The 21,861-nt window shown below is 52.6% G+C and overlaps 1 protein-coding gene across 1 annotated transcript in view; it reads right to left on the bottom strand.

Annotated features, from left to right (window-relative positions):
* Positions 1-21,544, bottom strand: part of Zdhhc18 (zinc finger DHHC-type palmitoyltransferase 18) — a 25,796-nt gene extending 4,252 nt beyond the window's left edge. Inside the window, exons 1-6 of the mRNA XM_042688719.1 lie at positions 21,197-21,544; positions 14,549-14,709; positions 4,115-4,264; positions 2,395-2,532; positions 2,233-2,281; positions 1,651-1,753 (exon numbers count right to left, since the gene is read on the bottom strand). Of these exons, the coding sequence (XP_042544653.1) occupies positions 1,651-1,753; positions 2,233-2,281; positions 2,395-2,532; positions 4,115-4,264; positions 14,549-14,709; positions 21,197-21,504 (909 nt within the window). The 5' untranslated portion in view covers positions 21,505-21,544. The remainder of the gene's footprint in view (positions 1-1,650; positions 1,754-2,232; positions 2,282-2,394; positions 2,533-4,114; positions 4,265-14,548; positions 14,710-21,196) is intronic.
* Positions 21,545-21,861: the final 317 nt, after the last annotated feature.

Genomic DNA, 21,861 nt, shown 5'->3' with positions numbered 1-21,861 from the left:
ACTTGAGCCACAGCGCCACTTCCGGTTTTTGAGTGGTTTATTGGAGATAAGAGTCTCACGGACAGCCGGGCCGCGCTGGTGGCTCACGCCTGTAATCCTAGCTACTCAGGAGGCTGAGATCTGAGGATCGCGGTTCAAAGCCAGCCCGGGCAGGAGAGACCCTGAGACTCCTATCTCCAATAAACCACCAGAAAACCGGAAGTGGCGCTGTAGCTCAAGTGGTAGAGCGCTCGCCTTGAGCTGAAGAGCTGAGGGACAGCGCCCAGGCCCAGAGTTCAAGCCCCAGGACCGACAAAAAAAAAAAAAAAAAAAGAGTCTCATGGACTTTCCTGCCCGGCTGGCTTTGAACCACGATCCTCAGATCTCAGCCTCCTGAGTAGCTAGGATTACAGGCGTGAGCCACCGGCGCCTGGCATGGAATGTAATTTCTGTTGGATGATAGGGCTGGCTACAGTGGGTACTTGGTTGGTAGGGTGCTTCCTTGAGTCCCCTGTCCTGTCCTCTCAATAAAGACCCCTCTGGGAGTCCTGGTCACAGCTCTGCTGCCTACAGGTGTGGCATGTGAGCAGAGAGCATGACCATGACTTCTGGGCTAACCCTGCTCTGCTCCTTCTCAGCTGTGACTGTGGGTTCAACTCTCAGCCACCCAACAGAGAACTGAGAACACGCAGCCCTGCTCTTCTGCCTTAGGCTGGCCGAACGCTTGAGATGATGGGAATGGAAAGAACCAGAAGTGGCACTGGCTGGTATTGCCTCATTGTGGTTTTTTTTTTCCTTCTTTTTCTTCTAGTCCTGGGGCTTGAACTCAGGGCCTGGGTTCTGTCCCTGAGTTCTTTTGCTCAAGGCTAGCACTCCACCACTTGAGCCACAGTGCCACTTCCAGCCTTTTCTGTGTAGGTGGTACTGAAGAATTGAACCCAGGGCTGCATACATGCTAGGCAAGCACTCTATCACTAAGCCACATTCCCAGCCCAATTGTGGGGTTTTGATTTTTTTTTTTTTTGGGTCTGGTCATGGGGCCTGAACTCTGGGCCTGGGCGCTGTCCCTCAGCTCTTCAGCTCAAGGCTAGCGCTCTACCACTTGAGCCACAGCGCCACTTCCGGCTTTTTTTTTTTTTTTTGCTTATGTGGTGCTGAGGAATCGAACCCAGGGCCTCATGCATACAAGGCAAGCGCTCTACCACTGAGCCACCTTCCCAGTCCATAGTTTTGTTTTTTTTTGTTTTTGTTTTTGTCAGTCGTAGGGCTTGAACTCTGGGCCTGGGCGCTGTCCCTCAGCTCTTCAGCTCAAGGCTAGCGCTCTACCACTTGAGCCACAGCACCACTTCTGGCTTTTTTCTTTTTGCTTATGTGGTGCTGAGGAATCGAACCCAGGGCCTCAGGCATGCAAGACAAGCGCTCTACCACTGAGCCACCTTCCCAGCCCCAGTTGTGGGGTTTTGAGAAAAGCAACTCGGGGGTCTTGGGAGCCCATGCTGAGGGGCTGCAGCCTGTGGAGACCTTGGAAACCTGTGCTGGCGCTCCCAGGGCCAGGCCGAGCACACTGGTAGGTTCGGCTACCCTACACCCCCCACTGCCAGGGTTCCCCAGCAGGCCTCAGGTCCGGACCTCGCCTGGTCGCCCCACCTCAGCCCGCCTGGCCTTACTCACGTCTTCGTTAGTGGTCAGGTTAGAGGCGACGAGGTAAGTGTGAAACCCTGAGAGGCCCAGGATGGACCAGATGGAGAAGAAGCAGATCACCAACTCCAGCACGGTGACGCGGTCAAGGACACACAGCGCGAGTAGAGGGCAAGGACCCTGGGCGGAGCTCACCACATTCAGCTTTCTCATCCACCCTTCCCTGGGGACATCTCCCAGGACACTGACAACACGGGGGCACCTTCCTGTGGCCCAATCACCACTCATCAGTAGGATCGGCCCCCCAGGAGCAAGACAAGATCAGGCTGATGGGCAGCAGAAGGAAGCGAGGATTGCAACATCGCCTCAGACGAGGCACGGGGCAGGGCGTGCGAAATCCCGGGACATACTTCCCTCCAGACCCCCAAAGACAAGGACAGTGCGTCCTCAGAGTTCTTGGTCAGCTCTGCCTTACTCCATGAGGTCCCATTTAGGACTGGTTCCAGCCTGGGCATGAACAGAAGCAGCTGGTATAGTGTAGGTAGACACACATAGACCTGCCCTGTGAAGGAGCCGCAGTTCCCACCAGAGAGCCCACCGGTGGATAAAGGATATCTTGCTGGTGTCTCCTTCAGGGCAGAGAGGAAGTTGCTCCTCTGAGAGCCTGGGAAGGAAGAATCAGAAGACACAACTCAGAGGGGCAGGGAGCCCCACTCTCTGGTGTAAGTGGGCTTGCTGGCCAGCTTCTCCCCTACCCCCTGCCCTTCCTCAACTCACGCAGCGTCAGGTGGGTGACCACGCAGGCAAAAATGAAGGCCGTGAGGAAGGAGAGGGAGAGAATGAATGCGTAGAAGAAGCGGTAGTTGCGCCTCCCAACACAGTTGCCCACCCAGGGGCAGTGGTGATCAAACCGCTCTGGGAAGGGAAAGGAGGGGGCAGGTTAGCGCTGGTCTGGGCTGTGGCCAGCACAGGCGGCTAGCGGCCTGCTGCCATGGCTGGGCTCCCCCACCTACTCCCCCTCCACGCTGATCTCATCCCTTGGGACACACCCTGCTTCTGTCTATTGTGCTCGGGCCCACACACAGGCTGACATCCTCACCTCTCTCCCCACTCAACAGTACCTCCTTCTTCATACCTCAGCCTTAAAAAGGCTTAGGTCCCAGACTGGATGGGAGCGCCCAGTTAATTGCCCTGCTTCTCCCTGTTTGCAGTGCTCTGTCTGTGTCTCTGCATATTGATGATTGGATTGGCCAAGGTCCCCTGCTTGATTCTAGGCACGAGGTAGCTGCACAGCCTGTTGAATCCCTGGGTCCAACACCGTGCCTGCTACAAAACCCCATGAAAGTACTTGTCTGCCTACACGCCAGGAGCCAGGGCCGGTCCTCTAGCTAGGACTCAGGTTCAGGGAGGGCGTGTGCCGTTGCTATGTAAATCACAGCCAGGGCAGAGCTGAGTTCAACCAACCTAGGTGAGGAAAGTTCCTGTGAGAATGTGGGTCACAAGCCTATTGCTGGCCTCCTGCCAGGGAGAGTGTCCCTGCGGGAGGTGGGTGGGACAGACCCTCGGGGATGAGTGTCGCCCACTGAGTCACCCGCTGCGCTGCTGCCGTCCCGTCCTGGGTGTTCCCCGCTCTCTCGCTCAGGGCGTGCTGAGCTGGCATGATGAGGTCACTGCCCTGGGAACTGTGCACTGTCACCATGGCTCAGCTCACTGGGGGCCTTCCATAGCATCTCTTACGACACCCTCTCAAGGGACCACCCTGGGTCGCTAGCAAGCGGTGTGGCCTCTGGAGAGCAGAGTGAGGGGACCAACCCAGCACTGCTGTATGGATCAGGAACCAGCTTCTGGTCCCGGTTCTATCCTCCTGACTTGGCCAGCTCCAGACTCTCACCCCGCCCCCACGCTGGGAATCAGACCAAAGTCCACAGCACAGCTGGCCCTGGGTCACTGGATGGCAAACCATTCTTTTTTTTGTCAGTCACAGGGCTTGAACTCTGGGCCTGAGCACTGTTCCTCAGCTTTCAGCTCAAGCCAAACACTTGAGCCACACAGCACCACTTCCAGTTTTCTGAGTGGTTAACTGGAGATAAGAGTCTCATGGACTTTCCTGCCCAGGCTGGTTTTGAACCGTGATCCTCAGATCTCAGCCTCCTGAGTAGCTAGGATTACGGGCGTGAGCCACCGGAGCCCGGCTCTATTCTCTTTTCTAATTGCTCAGGTCTGTGCTGGGAACATGGGCCTGAGAAGTAGGCTGACAACAGAAGAGTTTGAAGCCTCTCTGTGTTCACTGTACACACTAGAGCTAGGGAAAGGGCTGGACCAAAGGACCAATCCAGGGCAGAGCCAAGATGCCATTTGCCCATTCTCAGTCAGGGCAAATGTGGGTGATCAGACATCTTGCCTGGCCTTGGCCATTTCACCCGCTGTCCATCCTGCCCCACACATGGTCTTCTGTCCCAAGGACTGTCTTTCGTGGATCCTCATGGCTCCCACTCACCTACACAGTTGTCACAGACACTGCAGTGGGAGGTCCGTGGCGGCCGGAACATCTTGCAGGTGAAGCAGTACTTGAGCTTCACCATCTGCCCGTTGATCAGCACCTCTCGTGTCCGAGGGGGTGGCCGGTATGTGGAACTGCCTGTATTGTCTGAGTGCGGGAAGAGGGGAAGGTGAGGGGTACCCATGGCAGCCCAGGAACAAGTGGAGGCATACATATCCCTGGCCCACTGTAGTGACAAATATTAAGAGCTACTTGGGGTTGGAGACGTGGCTTAGGTGGTAGAACGCCAGCCAGTGAGTAAAAGCATTAGATACCAAGTTCAAGACCCAGTCTTGGCAACAAACAAAGAGCTACTACCAGCTACTGAGGCCTTCTGTATGCCTGTTCTGTACTCTACTTCACACAGCCACTCGTACACCCCAAAGTCTACCCTTGGGCTTCGTAGGCCACAGAAGACCGAAGACCCAAAAGCAGTGGCTCCTTCCCACACACAAGTCTGGGTAACCCCAGCATGGGTGATGTCCCCAGCTTGGCCACTTGCCTCCAGTGATTCCTGAGAGCCTGCTAACATGCCAGCTCCTAGAGACAGGGCCAAAAAACCAGTGAAGCAAACAGAGCCCATTCTCACACTGCTAACCACCACATAGATTTCCGGTCATGTTTCTCCATAACCTTGACCAGGATGTGGAACTAAGCATCTGAGCATTTCCTCTTCAAAACAGGAAGCACGGTAAAGGGCAGGCAGTTTCAAGGCCAATGAACAGGCTGAAAACCTGCTTTTGTCATTGCTCTGTGTGTGTGTGTGTGTGTGTGTGAGAGAGAGAGAGAGAGAGAGAGAGAGAGAAATGAACTTCTCTGAACCTGCTTCTTCTCTCAAACAGGACTGGGTGCATCAAGGCAGGTGCTGTACTGCTCAGCTACACTGCCAGCCCTGGTAGTTCAAGTCCTCCACTGGTTTCAAATCTCCCTTCTCAGCTATCCCCCTACCCCTACCCCATTCTTCCCTCAAGTCTTCCTGCCCCTGCCCTCCCTAAACCCCCTTTCCTCCCTGTTCACCAGGACTGACTCAAACCCTACTTAGCCTCCAACAGCTCTGATGGCACCTCATTCACTTTAGGGTTGTACAGATCAGGCATATGAACAGATGTTTAGTAAGAACCTCTAGTGGCTGTCTGCAAGAGGGCGTAGGGTTGAATCCTGGTAGGGTTCATACCCACTCGCTACTTCAGGAACTCCCTTCACCTCTCTGAGCCTCAGAGGGGACAGCCGCAAGCTCACAGGCTCGTGGTGCCGGCTGAGTGTGATGTAAGGACGGCCTGGGGCACAGAGCTACACTCACAGGAGCCACTGACTTTGGCTCTGAACAAAACACTTCAAGAGAGCAGAGCTGGCTCTTCTAAAGCTGCTGGTGCTACTCCAAACCAAACACCACATCCTGTACCACTGCCCCTCGGTCCTAGCTCCTGCCACCTGCTCTCTGCTGACCGACAGGCATGGACACAGCTTTGGACCTAGCTATGGAATTTCCAACTAAACATTTACTGAACATTTGGGTCAAATTATGCTTAAAAACAAAAAAGCCAGGCACTGGTAGCTTATGCCTGTAATCCTAGCTACTCAGGAGGCTGAGATTTGAGAATCATGGCTCAAAACCAGCTCAGGCAGGAAAGTCTGTGACACTCTTTTTTTTTGTTTTTTTTTTTTGGGGGGTCCGGTCGTGGGGCCTGAACTCTGGGCCTGGGCGCTGTCCCTCAGCTCTTCAGCTCAAGGCTAGCACTCTACCACTTGAGCCACAGTGTGACACTCTTATCACCAATTAAACACCAAAAAGCTAGAAGCATCTGGGCACCGGTGGCTCATGCCTGTAATCCTAGCTACTCAAAAGGCTGAGATCTGAGGATCATGGTTCAAAGCCAGCCCAGGCAAGAAAGACTGTGAGACTCTTATCTCTAATAAACCACTAGAAAACCGGAAATGGCACTGTAGCTCCAGTGGTAGAGCACTCGCCTTGAGCTGAAGAGCTGAGGGACAGCGGCCAGGCCCAGAGTTCAGGCCCTACCACCGGACCCCCCCCCCCCCAAAAAAAAAAAAAAAAGAAAAGAAAAGAAAAAAAGCTCAAGGATAGCACCCAGGCTGTGACAAGCTCCACAATCAGTACAAAAACAAAATGTGGAACAAAATCAATTCATCTCACAGAGCTGCTGGTAGGAGTGTTAAGAATATACTAGGTTGGAAGATTGCGGGGAGGAAGAAGTTCGGGAGGTAGGGAGGGAAGGGGGGTAGGGGAAAAACAAAGGAGGAGGTAACAATGCTCGATAGGAAATGTATTCATTACCTTACTTATGTAACTGTAACCACTCTGTACAGTATTTTTACAATAAAAATATATATACAAAAAAAAAAGAATATACCAGGTGGGGGCTGGGAATGTGGCTGAATGGGAGAGTGCTTGCTAGCATGCATGAAGCCCAGGATTCCATTCCTCAGTACACATAAGTAAAGAAGCTGGAAGAAGCCCTGTGGCTCAAGTGGTAGAGTATGAGCCTTGAGGAAAAGAAACTTAGGGACAGTGCCCAGGTCCTGAGTTTTTAAGCCCCAGGACTGGCAAAAAAAAAAAAAAAAAAAAAGACACACCACGTGATTTTAGCCAAATGTCTTGCATCTAGTAAGAGCTGGTTGATTACTGCTAATCTGAAATGTTTGGGACTAAAAGTGCTTTGGATTTCAGATTTTTGTGTATAATTTTGGAATATTTACATACATATACATAATATGCCTCCAGGAGAGATTCTAAGGGTAAAGATGAAATTCACTCATATTTCTTATAGCACATAGTCTGAAACTCTTGGCCTGAACTCTGGGCCTGGGCACTGTCCCTCAGCTCTTCAGCTCAAGGCTAGTGTTCTACCACTTGAGCCACAGTGCCACTTCTGGCTTTTTCTGCTTATGTGGTGCTGAGGAATCGAACCCAGGGCCTCATGCATGCAAAGCAAGAGCTCTACCACTGAGCTACTTTCCCAACCCCGAAAATAATTTTATTTAATATTTTCAATGCATCTGAGTTTTGCCAACAAACTATCCTGTGAGGGTAAGTGTGGAATTTTTTTTGGATTGTGGGGGCTGGTGGAATGGCTCAAGTGGTAGAAAGCCTGCCTAGCAAGTGTGAAGACCTAAATCAATCTCCACCACAGCCACCAAAAAAAAAGTTTTGGATTTTACAATGGTTTAGACTGTAACTATGAGCTATTACGATTACTGATGTGCTCAATTATGAAGCCTTCAGATCTCAACAGTCTCCTCCCTGGGGGTAGGGAGCCACAGACCCTCTTCAGCACTGAGAGAAGTTACTGGAATCATCACTCCCAAGGGCTCTTGCCAGGCAGAGGGGAGCCCACTCCTTTCCCTCAAAGTGGGGAGCAGCGCCCAGCATGTTGCAGCTTCTTGCCATTTAGAACTGTGTGAAAGAAGAAGTGAAGTTCTACCAAGAGGCAGGAGAGGGGCTGGGAAGGTGGCTCAGTGGTAGAGCGCTTGCGCTGCATGCATGAGGCCCTGGATTCGATTCCTCAGCACCACATAAACAGAAAAGGAAGTGATGCTGTGGCTCAAGTGATAGAGCACTCACCTTGAGCTGGACAGCTGAGGGACAGTGCCCAGGCCCAGCGTTCAGGCCCCATGACCAAGAAAAACAACAACAATAACAACATCATCAAAAAAAAGAGGCAGGAGGGAGGGAGGGGTCAGGCCTGAACCAGGGGGGCCCTCAGATGCTAAGTGGGGGTCACTAGGGTCAAGGAGGATTTGTTGCAGAGCCAATCACCATGCCAGACTCACCCCAGAACACTCCCCTACCAGCCCTTCCCAGCAGTTACTACCAAAAGCAGCTTATTAGAACCTGGAACAATTCCACTAGTTATTTTTTTCTTTTTTATTAGTATAAATTATGTGCACTACACATGTGCAAATACATTTCAATCAACCTCACCTCCCCACCCGCCATTTCTGACCTGAGGCTTAAACCTCTTAAGCTTGTTATCATTTATTTTTTAATTTTTAGACAGGGGTGACTATGTAGTGGCCAGCCTCAAACTATATAAAGTGCAGGATGCTTTGGATCCTCATGCTGCCCTCTTAAGTATGTGCCGCTACACCCAGGTAAGCCTTGTATGTTAGTCTTCTTTATCTCTTTTACCTCCTTCCTTCCTTCCTCCTTCCCTTTTTTCTTGCCTTTTTTTTGGGGGGGGGGCAGAGGAGGAGGCCAGTTGTGGCCTGGGCACTGTCCCAGAGCCTCTCTGTGCTCAAGTCTAGTGATCAACCACTTGAACCACAGAGCTACTTTTGGTTTTGAGTAGTTAATTGGCGATAAGAACCTTACAGGAACTTTTTTGCCCAGGCTGGCTTTGAACTATGATCCTTAGATCTCAGCCATCTGAGTAGCTAGGATTATAGGTGTGAGCCACTGGTGCTCAGCTTCTTCCTTTTTTTTTAGGGGGGGGGGGGTTTACAGGGTTTGAATTCAGGACCTCAAGCTTGCTAGGCAGGCACTCTACCAACTGAACCACATCATTAACATCCCTAGTTCATTTGTTTGTTCATTCATTCTTTCTCTCTCTTTCTTTTTTTTCTCCCTTAGGTACCAGTACTGGGGCTTGAATTCAGGATGCTGTCCCTGAGCCTTTTTGCTCAAGGCTAGAGCTGTACCACTTGAACCACAGTTCCACTTTTGGCTTTTTTGGGGGGTTAACTGGATATGAGAGTCTCAGGGACTCTCCTGCCTGGGCTGGCTTTGAACTGTGATCTTCAGTTCTTAGCCTTATGAGTAGCTAGGATTATAGGCGTGAGCCACTGGCACCCAGCAGGCTTTTAAAATTTCAATGATGAAATACAATTTTGAAAGTATAATGAAATCCTGCCTTACCGGATCACAGAAAATGCTCTGTGTGGGGTCAGTGGCTGCGTAGGCACAGCCTGTAGACAAGAAGCAGAGTTCTTTGATGAGAATCTTCACCTCCCAAGGCATTCGTTTGTTCATTCCTTCACATGAGAGCCTACTGTGTACAAGACACTTTACAAGGCCTGGGTATGGCTGGTAATGGGCAAATACACAGACGAATCCAAGATATTTACCCTGGACCTGTCTGGTTTGTTTTTGTTTTGTTTTTAGTCTAAGATCCACTGTAGGACTGCCCCGGATGGGAAACCAGGGCCTCAGAGGAGGAAGTGACGCCAATGAGAGGGGCCCACCCTCTTCCAACCAATGAACTGCCCCATCCTGCCTCCTGACCAGGGGGTCTGCTGTGGATCTCTCTATGCCAAGATAGATGAATGGCAGGAGCTGTCACTGAAGCCCACTGCTGGCGAGGAAGCCCCCTGGTGCTCCTGATGCCATGGGCTCCTTGGACACCCTTTGCCCCCAGGATAGAACCAGGCCCTCACACAGCCAAAGCCAAACTCAACCAGAGAAGGCTTAAGAGAGGAGTCAGGGTTTCTGGCTCCCTGCTGCCTCACTGTGGCCACCAAGGGAGGAAACAGCTCCAGGACTGTGGTCTGCCAGCGTCCAGGGTCTGGCTCAAGGTCGACAAGTTCCTAGGGCTCAAGGGCTAGGTTACTATAATTCCCACATGACTAATCTATTCATTCCCCAAGGTTTATGGTACCCCTGCCGCCTACCAGGCTTAGTGCCGGGCCTAGGGATACCAGAAGAGCTCAATCTGAGGACACTGGAGTGGGGCATGGTCCTGTAGGAGGCACTATGTCACTCCACCACCTCTGACTGAACCAGCCCATCTCACTGTGAAGCCTGCTGAGTCTGCCTATCAGGCTGAGACTCTGAAGAAGCCTCTGGGAGCCTCAGTTTCCTCAAAAGGGGATGAAAGGAGCCTGGCATTTGCAGCTCACACCTGTAATCCTAACTACCCAAGAGGCTGAGATCTGAGGATCATGGTTCAAAGCCAGACTGGGCAGGAAAGTCCATGAGCCTGTTTTTTTTTTTTTTTTTCTTTTTTTGGGCCCAGTCGTGGAGTTTAAACTCTGGGCTTGGGTGCTGTCCCTCAGTTCTTCAGCTCAAGACTAGCGTTCTACTATTTGAGCCACAGCGTCACTTCTGGCTTTTATCTTTTTGCTTATGTGGTGCTGAGAAATCGAACCCAGGGCCTCATGCATGCAAGGCAAGCGCTCTACCACTGAGCCACCTTCCCAGCCCCATCCATAAGCCTCTTATCTCCAATAAACCACCAGAAAACTGGAAGTGGCACTGTGGCTCAAGTAGTAGGGCACTAGCCCTGAGCTGAAGAGCTGAGGGAGAGCGCCCAGGCCCAGAGTTCAAGCCCCATGACCGACAAGAAAAAAAAAAAAGGCAGGGGAGGTAGGAGTATGAGCGCTGCTTCTAGTGTCCTGGTGGTTAATTGGAGATAAAGAGTCTTACAGACTTTCCTGCCTGGGCTGGCTCTGAACCATGATCTTTAGATCTCAGCCTCCTGAATAGCTAGGATTACAGGTGTGAGCCACTGGTGCCAAGATGCCTTTTTTTGTCAGTTGTGGGGCTTGAACTCTGGGCCTGGCCACTGTCCCTGTGCTCTTCAGCTCAAGGCTAGCTCTCTAAGGCTTGTGCTGCAGTGCCACTTCTGGTTTTCTGGTGGTTAACTGGAGATAAGTCTCACGGACTTTCCTGCCCAGGCTGGCTTTGAACCGTGATCCTCAGATCTCAGCCTCCTGAGTAGCTAAGATTAAAGGCATGAGCCAGGGGTGCTGGGCCTGGATGCTTTTTATTTTTTTTAATCAGTAAACATTTTCTACCTTAAAAAAAAAAAAGAATACAAAGGGGAATAGTGGGCTAGGGAAATGAGACAGGATCAAGAAAGCAAAAAGAGTGATAATTAAGTGTGTATAGTTGGGCTGAAAAGGTGGCTCAGTGGTACAGCGCTTGCTTTGCATGCATGAGGTCCTGGGTTCAATTCCTTAGCACCACATACGCAAAAAGAAAAAAGCCGGAAGTGGCGCTGTGGCTGAAGTGGTAGAGCGCTAGCCTTGAGCTGAAGAGCTGAGAGACAGCACCCAGGCCCAGAGTTCAGGCCCCACGACCGGACCAAAAAAAAAAAAAAGTATGCATAATTGCACATGCCTATAATCCTAGCACTCAGCAGGCTGAGGCAGGAGGAAGTAAGTTCTAGCCCACACAAGGAGAACATGTCTGAAATACAAACAGAAAGAAGTAGGAATGACCAGGAAGAATGAGGTGGGCCTCACCACCTGAGGGAGGAGAGCGTGCAGTCGAGGGAGAACAGAATAGGCAAAGACAGAGTGGCCCTGACTAACATGGGGATCCCCCAGTCTTGGAGGAAAGTGGGGGGGGAGGAGACTGCAGCAGGTACACCCCCACAGGGGGTTTCCTGTTCTGACACTAAGCAATACTGAGTCATGTGATGAGCAGTTCTTTCCTTTTCGATCCTCTTTCCAGCCTTTGACTGGAACAAGCGGGAAGTCTCAACTCATCCTACCATTATCCTGTGACCATTCCTCACCTCAAAGTGGCTGCTTTCCCCTGGGAACAGTGACTACCAGGAAATCCACCACGCTGTGGTTTCTGCTTCTGTGATTATCTTCTATTCAGAGCAAGTGAATCTGGCTTGGCACTTACAGGGCTGGCATACATTTTCCTTTAAAACACAGTCATGCATGGCCTAAGGATAGGGTCATCGTCTGAGAAATGTGTCATTATGTCACTTGTGCAATCATCGCAGAGTGTACTATACAAACTGAGAGGGTTATCATGTCACTAGACTATATAATCTTACGAGGCTATAGATGGATTGTCTATACACATCTTGGTCATTGACCCAAATTATGTGGTACGGAAGTGCACTGACGCTCAGCCGTCACCTCTCGAGGAAGCCACTCCTCACCCTTCCAATCATCTCCCAGGGCCTGATCCAGCCTGTGGTGCCACTCAGGCCTTCCCCTGTGCACTGCCCTGCACTGGCAGCCACCCGGGGCGGGGCGCCAACCACATTCCTGCCCCGGTGCTGCCAGTGCTGTGTGCGGAACACACACAGATGAGCCATGTGGCCTCACTGGGGTCTCGCAGGCTGCCAGTCCTCACTCATTCCTTCACTCCACATCTCCAAGCCTTCTACATCCAGCTTTCCACATGGCAACAAGGTGAACAAGACGCTGGAGCCCCAGGCCCCCACAGCTCAGTGGAAAGGACAATCCCCTAATGACCACCCCGCAGCACAGAGGTGGAGAGGAAGGACGAGGCCAGCACTGGGTGGGAGGAGACAGGACATGGAGGACATGGTGCTGCTACCCCAAAAGCAAAGCATGGGGCTGCTGCTGGCCGCTCCCAGGCCCGTGATTGCCTGCTTGGCATCTGCATTGTCACACCTGGTTACCAGGGTAACTCTCACCGGATAGTGGGAAGATTTGTGGGGATAATGGGTGGACAGCCTTGGGCACACTCTCAAACACGAGGATTACCGCTGTCATCGTTACCCCAGAGGCTCACAGGACGCAGAGGATTTCGGGCTGCCAGATCTCTGAAGGGCTAAGCCGGACAATAATCCAGCCTCACGATTAGCCCTGACCCGAAGCGGAAGAGAACAAGGTGCTACCGAGCTGCCAGGTGGCCCAGACAGGTTAGAGCAAGGGACACTGAAGGCGCTGAATCAGGAAGGCCAGTGACCGCTAAGGGGAAGGAAGCAGCTGCGGGTGGGGCTGGGCAGAGGAAGGAGACAAAGAACAGAGCCCAGAGAACATCGACTCCCCACTGCCTGCCCCAAGCTGCCCCAGAGCACTAAGTGATTCCCAGTGACAGACGCTGACATTTACAGGCCACTAGATCTCTTCAGGGCCAGCTGGGCATTTAAAAGCCTGTGTGAATGCCACCCTCTTAGGGGAAGGAACCAGCCATCAACCGGAAACCAGGAGGTGTACAAACATCCACGTCATTTCTCAGCAGGAAGGAGCTAGAGTGGAGCCAGCCGAGATGAAGGCTCCTATCCCAGGAAGGAGCTCCCCAGAGGAAAGTGCAAAGCAATCTGGGCGGAATCAAGGCTACCTCGGGTGGGGGGTGTCTGGGAGCACAGGTTGTTTTTAGTCACACAAGCCTGCCTGCTGTCCTTCCAGCCGACCCAGCTTTTCCCCACGCCTTAACAGACTCCCAGCTTCCTACCAAACCATTCTGGTTCATCTCCTAGAGGCCTTCCCTGGCCACCCAACCTAAACTAGCCCACACCCCATGCCTACTGTACCCCCTCTTGTCCCTACGCCCAGCTCCTCACCTCTGCAGGCCTGGGCCTCTTTGCCCAGATGCCATTTCCTTCTCAGGACACCCTTGTTTTGTTTCCGCTTTGCCAGTCCTGGGGCTTGAACTCAGGGCTTGGGCATTGTCCCCGAGCTTCTTTTGCTCAAGGTTAGCACTCTGCCACTTGAGCCACAGCACCATTTCCAGCCTTTTCTGTGTATGTGGTACTGAGGAATCGAACCCAGGGCTTCAGGCATGCTAGGCAAGCACTCTACCAGTAAACCACATTCCCAGCCCAACACCCCTGTTTTAAATTCTCCAGGTTTTTTTGTTTTTGCTTTTGGTGCCAGTATTAGCTTTTTTGCTCAAGACTAGCACTCTACCACTTGAGCCATAGCTTCACTTAAGGCTTTCTGATGGTTAATTGGAGATAAGAGTGTCATGAACTTTCCTGCCAGGGCTGGCTTTAAACCTTGAGCCTTAGAACTCAGCTTATTAAACTGCTAGGAATCTAGACTTGAGCCAACAATGCCCGACTAAAATTCTCCAGCGCGTGTGTACTCTGCTCTCTCAGATATTTCATTACTTGCTTGTTTACTTGCCTTCTCCTCCCTGGAATGCAGCCTCCACGAGGACAGAGTTTACGGTCAGTTTGCTTCACTGCTAGATATCACCAGCATCTAGGAAAGAGCCTGGCCTACAGCAGACACTCAGTAAAAGTCTGATGAGTGAATGAATAAGTGCATATGAATGTTTAAGAGCAGAGTCTATGGCCAGACTGCCTGCCGTTGTATTCCAACTCCTCCATTTCTAGTGATTTTAGACCATTCACTTAACCTCTCCACCCTTCATTTAAGTCCATCAGTAAAGGGAGGACAACAGTCCATACCTCACAAGATTACTGGGGAGGAGGGTGTCTATGATTGCGCACACAGAGAACTTAAACAGTGCCTGGCCCCCAGAAATCACTTGGTTCCAGGCTGGCTTCCAGAGCCTTGGCTGTAGCATTTCTTGCTTACTTATTTGCCCCCTAGTTTATCACCTGTCTCCCTCTACCAGTGTCAGACTGTTAGCTCCAGCCTGCCTTGCTTACTGCTGAATCCCTAATTCCTTGCAAAGGGGTGGAAGAGAAAATCAGGATGTTCGAGAGGGCAGTGGGGAAGCCTAGCTTCCACTGAGGGCAGGGGCCTCACCAATCTGTTTCTCCAGGGCAGCAGCTTCGCACACGGTGGCCCGGGGCAGGATCCCAGGGTCTGTGAAGCTGGTCTGAAGCAGGCAGCTCATGACGAAGAAGAAGAGGATAGCAGCAATGATGGGAATGGCCAGGGTCAGCTTGTGGGCCAGGTAGGGACAACTAGAAGGAGAGATGGAGACAAATTAGCAAATACCCCCAGGGCCCCAGAACTGATTTGTTCTTAGATATATCTGAGGCTCTTCCAGAGTCAGAGACTCATCCTGCCCCAGGGAAATTGAGTCACTCCCCTCAGACACACAAAAGCAAGGATCCTATACCTTACAGAAGTGATAAAGATATCCCACTAATCTCGCCTCGCTCTTTTTTTTTTTTTTGTGGTACAAAGGCTTGAACTCAGATCTTCCCACTTGTTCAGCAGGTGCTCTACAACTTGAGCCACACCTTTTTTTTTTTTTTTTAAGCCACACCTTGTTGTTGTTGTTTTTATGAGGTCGTGGGGCTTGCTCTAGGCTTGGGCACTGTCTCTGCACTCTTCAGCTCAAGGCCAGCACTCTCCCACTTGAGCCACAACGTCACTTCTGGTTTTCTGGTGGTTAATTGGAGATGAGAGTCTCACGGACTTTCCTGCCTGGGCTGGCTTTGAACCGAGATCCTCAGATCTCAGCCTCCTGAGTAGCTAGGATTACAGGCATGACCACCGGAGCCTAGCTTGTTAGTATTTTGTAGATGAAATCTCTTGAACTTTTCTTCCAGGGCTGGCTTTGAACCATTACCCTATGATCTCAGCCTCCCAAGTAGCTAGGATTATAGGCCTGAGCCACCCAATTCTTGCTCCTTTTTTTTGGTGTGTGCTGGTCTTGAAGCTTGAACTCATGGCTTAGATGCTGTCCCTGAGGATTTTTTTTTTTTGTCGGTGGTGGGGCTTGAACTCTGGGCCTGGGCACTGTCCCTCAGTTCTTCAGCTCAGGTTAGAGCTCTACCACTTGAGCCACTGCACCACTTCCGGTTTTCTGAGTGGTTTATTAGAAATAAGAGTTTCAAGCCGGGTGCTGGTGGCTCACGCCTGTAATCCTAGCTACTCAGGAGGCTGAGATCTGAGGATCTCGGTTCAAAGCCAGCCTGGGCAGGAGAGACCGTGAGACTCCTATCTCCAATAAACCACCAGAAAACCGGAAGTGGCGCTGTAGCTCAAGTGGTAGAGCGCTCGCCTTGAGCTGAAGAGCTGAGGGACAGCGCCCAGGCCCAGAGTTCAAGCCCCACGACCGACAAAAAAAAAAAAAGAGTTTCACGGACGTTCCTGCCTGTCCTGCCCAGGCTGGCTTTGAACCATGATCCTCAGATCTCAGTCTCCTGAGTAGCTAGGATTATAGGCAAGAGCCACCACCGCTTGGCTCCCTGATGATTTTTGTTGTTGTGTTTGCAGTTGAAGGCTAGAAGCTCTCTACCACTTGAGCTCTATCTCCTGCTTTTTGGTGGTTTATTGGAGATAGCCTCATGAACATTCCTGCTTGGGCTGGCTCTGCATCATGATTCTCAGATCTCAGCCTTCTCAGTAGCTAGGATCATAGGTATGAGAGCCATTGGCACCCAGCTTCTCACTTACTTCCTTTCTTCCTTTTTTTTTGGGGGGGGCCCATCCTAGGGCCTAGGCACTGTTCCTTCTGCTCAAGGCTAGCACTCTACCACTTGAGCCACAGTGCCACTTCTGGCATTTTCTGTTTATATGGTGCTGAGGAATTGAACCCAGGGCTTCATGTATGCTAGAAGAACACTCTACCACTAAGCCACATTCCCAGCCCCTTACTCCTTTCTTTCTTTCTTTTTTTTTTTTTGGGGGTCCAGTTGTGGGGCCTGAACTCTGGGCCTGGGCGCTATCCCTCAGCTCTTCAGCTCAAGGCTAGCACTCTACCACTTGAGCCACAGTGCCACTTCCGGCTTTTTTTTTCTTTTTGCTTATGTGGTGCTGAGGAATCGAACCCAGGGCCTCATGCATGCAAGGCAAGCGCTCTACCACTGAGCTACCTTCCCAGCACCCCCGCCCCCCTTACTCCTTTCTTAAGAGAAAGGGTCTTACTATACTGCCCAGACTGGCCTTGAATTCCTGAGCTCAAGTGATTCTTCTGCCTCCAACTTCCAAATAGCTGGGACCACAGGCATCATGCTTCTGCTTGTTTTTGTTTGTTTTCCCTCAAGGCTGGCACTCTATCACTTCAGTCATATCTCCACTCCTGGCTTTTTACTGTTTAACTGAAGATGAGTCTCATGTATTTTTCTATCCTGGCTGGCTCTGAACCAAGGCCAAGGCCTCTGATCTCAGCCTCCTGAATAGCTGGGTTTACAGATATACGCAATAGCTCAGCACCCAGCTCAGGACCAGCACTTTTAACCTTGCACTCAGCGGCAGCCTCAGAATCCTAGTAAAGGGCTGGGAATGTGGCTTAGTGGTAGAGTGCTTGCCGAGCATGCACAAAGCCTTGGGTTTGATTCCTCAGCACCACATAAACGGAAAAAGCTGGAAGTGGTGCTGTGGCTCAAGTGGTAGAGTGTTAGCCTTGAGCAAAAAGAAGCCCAGGGATGGTGCTTTAGGCCCTGAGTTCAAGCCCCAGGACTGGCACACACACACACAAAAAAGAATCCTAGTAAACACAGAGCTCCAGGCAGCCACAATAATGAGGTGAACTGTCCCTGGAAATGACCCCTTCAGGGCAATGTTGGCTCAAGCGTCCACTTAGTCACTCACTCTGCAAATATTTACAGAATTCTTTGTACAAGGCAATACTTTTAATAAGCAGCAGGAATAATGGCTGGGAATAAGACAAGTGCCCTTCTGCCATGTGGCTTATGGACTAGTGGGGAAGAGAGAGATATAAACAGAGAACTGCTATAAACAGAGAACTGCTACAGAGGATAATGAGTGCTCTAAGGGGGAGGGAGGGCGGTAGGACAGGCAAGGCTCTCAGATAGACACAATACTGAACTGGAACCCACAAGAATGAGTAGAGAAGCTAGCTACTCAGGAGGCTGAGATCTGAGAATTGTGGTTCCAAGCCATGAGACTCCTATTTCCAATTAACCACCAAATAAAGCTGGAAATAGAGTTATGGCTGAAGAAGCAGCATACTAGCTTTGAACTAAACAGCTCAGGAACGGGACCCAGACCTTTAGTTCAAGCCCCAGGACCACTCCGTGCACGTATATACGTGGACATGCGGACACACAAACACAGACACACACAGACACACACGTGAACTATAGGCCTCCTGCTCTCTCTTGGCTTTCTTATTTCGGCTGATTCTTTATCAGCACAGTACAATACCTCCAGGACAGCATTTTGCTGATAAATTGGAGATGGGCTCTCAAATCACAGTTCCGGCTTCAAATCACAGTTCTCCAGGTCTCAGCTTCCTGAGTAGCTAGGATTATAGGAATGAGCCACTGGTACCCAGCTACTAACAGCTTTGAAGATTTACTATGTGCCAGATGGACACTGCCCTAATGAATTAGTAAGTTATTAATAATACCTGAAGAACAGGTAGTCTTTGCACTTCACAATCTCATCAAATCTTTATCATGACCCCTGAGAAGTTATGCTCCACTCTTTTCAGGTAAGTTCTAAAGTTCAGAGAAATTAAGAAAACTGCCCAAGGTCACACAGCTCAGGAGTACTAAGGGACTCCAGCCAGCTCTGACTTTCAGGCCTTTGCTATATGACCCACTGCCCTGTGCCATCGTCCTACAAAGATGTGGAGTAGATCTGACGCCGTGGGAGATGCTGCTTGGGAGATGGCTGGAAGGCAGCCAAGGTTCTAGGAGCTAATGCAGAAGCAAGAACCAAACCTACAGGCATCTGAACACTGCTTTTTTTTTTTTTTGCTGGTCGTGGGGCCTGGGCCTGGGCGCTGGCCCTCAGCTCTTCAGCTCAAGGCAAGTGCTCTACCACTTGAGCCACAGCGCCACTTCCAGCTTTTTTTCTGCTTATGTGGTGCTGAGGAATCGAACCCAGGGCCTCATGCATGCAAGGCAAGCGCTCTACCACTGAGCCACCTTCCCAGCCCTGCACGCTGCTCTTCTGAAGCCTCTCTTACCAGATGTCTGGCCTCCAGAGAGGGCTAAGGCCATGCTCTCTCCACACCTCAGGCCACCCCAGGTACAACCCTCTTAAGAGAAATCGGCCAGGCTCTCAGTGTCACTTACATGGCAACTCACCAAGTTCAAGTACAACCAGACTCCTTCAGGAGGATACAGAAGACGTGAAGAGCCTTAAGAAAACACCAAGTCCTGGGCTCCTCATTTCCCAGAGGGGCTCCAGGGCCCACCATCAGATTCCAGGTCAGTGACAGCCTAGGGTCTCTGGGCTCTCAACAAGAGAATTCAACTTATATTTGCTGTGTGGAGCCACATACCAGGCACTAATTCTAGGCAGGAGGAAAACAATACTCCACTCTTATGGACAAGGACAGGCATGAAACTACCAAATGAGTCTACACATGGTACAGACTGCTGGAAAGAGTGAAAAGTGAGACTGAGGGTGCTGCAGTGCAAAGGCCCTGCAGTAGGCGCCCCACATAGGCCAGTGCAGGGGAGAGAGGGTGTGATGCACAGTGGAAGACTTGGGGAAAAAAAGAACAAGAGAGCTGAAGCCAGATATTGGTGGCTTAGGCCTGTAATCCCAGCTACTCAGGAGGCTGAGATCTGAGGATGGAGGTTCAAAGCCAGCTCAGGCAAGAAAGCATGTGAGATTCTTATCTCCAATTAATTATCCAAAAAGCTGGAAGTGGACTTGTGGCTCAAGTGGTAGACAACTACCCTTGAGCAAAGGAACTCAGGGACAGCGCCCAGGCCCTAAGTTCAAGCCTAAAGCATGCATACAAAAAAAGGGGGGAAGGGGGGCTGAGGTCAGAAGAAGTCCAGTATCAGAGCTCTAGCTCTTACTGGGAGAGGGAGAACAAGGGAAGAATGAGGGGTGACTTGGAATGAGAGGGGTGCTCTGACTGCTATGTGGGGTGAGGAGCAGGGCAGAAGCTGAGAGTTCTGATGGGAAGCCTGGGCTGGCCACAATCCACTAAACCACAGCAGGAAAGGAAGGGCCCAGACACACTCGTCCCAGAGCAACAGGCAAGTGGGAAGGAGGGAGTCCCTCATCAGGGGACCCCTCACTTGAGGAAGTGAAGATAAAAGACAAGCTCTCTCTGGGCCTGGGGGACCAGTCCAGTCACCACCAGTGAGGACACCCACACAGCCAGAGGCCCTGCTTCTGAACTGACCCCAACTCACACCACAGTGAACTCACACTACAGTGTCACAAGGTACATCACAAACAGCACTACTTCCTTCAGCCATGACCACAGCTGTAAGATCAGGTCTGGCATTCTGCAAAAGGCATACTGTGATCACGGCGCCAGGTGGACCTGAAACTCAGAGCAAGGACCAGGCAGCGAGCGGGCTGGAGCCCCAGAGCTCCTGCTTGTGAATCACCCAGAAAGACGGAGCACTTGGCAAGAAGGCAAAAGGAAGGGCGATTGATAGGGCATCTTTACCTTGCTTACAGAGGAAACAGAGCACTGCGGATACAAAGCCTGGCGCTGGGGAGGGACCCGTGTGGGGTGTCCTGTGGCCAGCCTCACCATGGCCACGTGACCTCGGGCAGTACTTTTTGGTAAAGACACAAGTACTAACAGCCAACATCAAGTGCTAGTCACCAAGCTAAGGGTTGGCATGTGTCATGGTAACCAGACTCATGACAACGCCGGGGGCGGGTATTCTTAAAGGCCCCAATTTACAGCTGAGGAAACTGGGGTTCTGAGAGGTGACTGGCCTGAGGTCACCCATTTAGTGTGTGGTAGGGCTGGGATCTGAGCCAGATCTGCTGGCTCCAGAGATGGAGCTCTTAAGTGCACTGTATAATAAAGGAAGACGACCCCAAGGGCTGGGGAGGGGAAGGCAGTGCCCTTGGTGTGGGTGTGCAGGAGTGGGAGCATTGTGCAAGGTATCGTGTCTCCGCAGGCGGCTCCAGCTGGAGGATGGGGTGCAAACCTGCCGTGCACGTAGGTGGCCTGGGAAAGCAGCTGAGCACCCACTCTTCCACCCAGGAGATAGATGCTACGCGGGCCCATCCTGGGTCATCTGGGAAGTGGAGACACCCCCAAATCCACAGGAGCTAATAGGGCCTGTCACATGAAGACACTCTGCAAAAGGTGGGGGCGGGGGGAAGGGGGTGTCCCAGAAAGAAGCCAGGAAGCGAGGGGCAGGGAACTGTAGAAACTGAGGAAAGATTTGGAGAGAGAAGGGGAGGTCTCAGAGGCCCCAGGCTTGTTGAAGAAGGATGCCTGGGGTGGAAGGGGGCTGGAGAGAGGGCAAAGGGGGGAGTCTGAGAGGAGCAAGGGCCCTGCAGGGACGCCCAGGAAATTCACGATGGGGGTTGCACACAAGCAAAGCACGCTGAAACTTCGAAGTTGTCAGGGAAGCACAGAAAGGAAAGAGGCCGGGAGGGGGGAGTGGAGAGCACTTGGGTGAGCAAGAGATGGTCCAAGGATGGAGGCGGGGATTGGGGGGGAGGAGGGCGCGGAGGGTCCCCGGTGCTCCCGCGGACTTGGGCAGAGAGGCCGGACTGCAGGGGAGAGGGGCCGGGGCCGGGGCCGGAACTCACTCGAAGACGAAGAAGAGGACGGTGGTGCTGAGGATGAGCAGCAGCGTGAGCGCGAAGACGCCGCCGTGGCCGGCCAGCATGAGGCGGCCGCCGCAGTAGAAGCGGTTGCGGCCCGGGAACACCTCCCACTTGCGCCGGGGGCGGCGGCCTAGGCTCTCGCTGGCGCTCCAGCGCGGCCCCGCGGGCGCGGAGGGCGCGGGCCCCGAGCCCGGGGCGGGGGGCGCGGCGGGGCCGGGGCGGCGCGCCCCGGGGGAGGCGGGCGGCGGGGCGGCCCCGGGGCTGATCTGCTGGTACTCGCAGTCCTTCATGCGGCCGGCCGCGGGCCTGGGCTCCGCGCCCCGCGGGCCGGCCGGACGCCTCCGGGGCCGGGGCCGGGGCCGGGGCCGAGCTGCGGCGGAGGCAGCGCGCGCGGCGCCGGCGGCCTCGCTCCCTCCCTCCCTCTCTCGCTCCTTCGCTCGCTCGCCGGCTAGGGGCGGCCCCGCCCGGCCCCGCGCCGCCCCGCCCCGCGCCCGGCCTCCCGCCGCAGCGCCCCCTCCGCCCGGGCCGGGGAAGGCGCAGCGCGAGGCCGCTGCGGGGCCCGGCCGAGCGCACCCGGGAGCAGCCTGGAGCCCCGCACGCACCCCGAGACGCGGAGCTCCCGCTTCTGCAGAGCGCCCGCGGACGGC

This window comes from Dipodomys spectabilis, unplaced genomic scaffold (genome assembly GCF_019054845.1).
Source record: "Dipodomys spectabilis isolate Male_0828 unplaced genomic scaffold, ASM1905484v1 ptg000118l, whole genome shotgun sequence".
Lineage (NCBI taxonomy): Eukaryota > Metazoa > Chordata > Mammalia > Rodentia > Heteromyidae > Dipodomys > Dipodomys spectabilis.
Note: the sequence above shows the minus strand (reverse complement) of the source record. Positions and strands in the feature narration are given on the sequence as shown.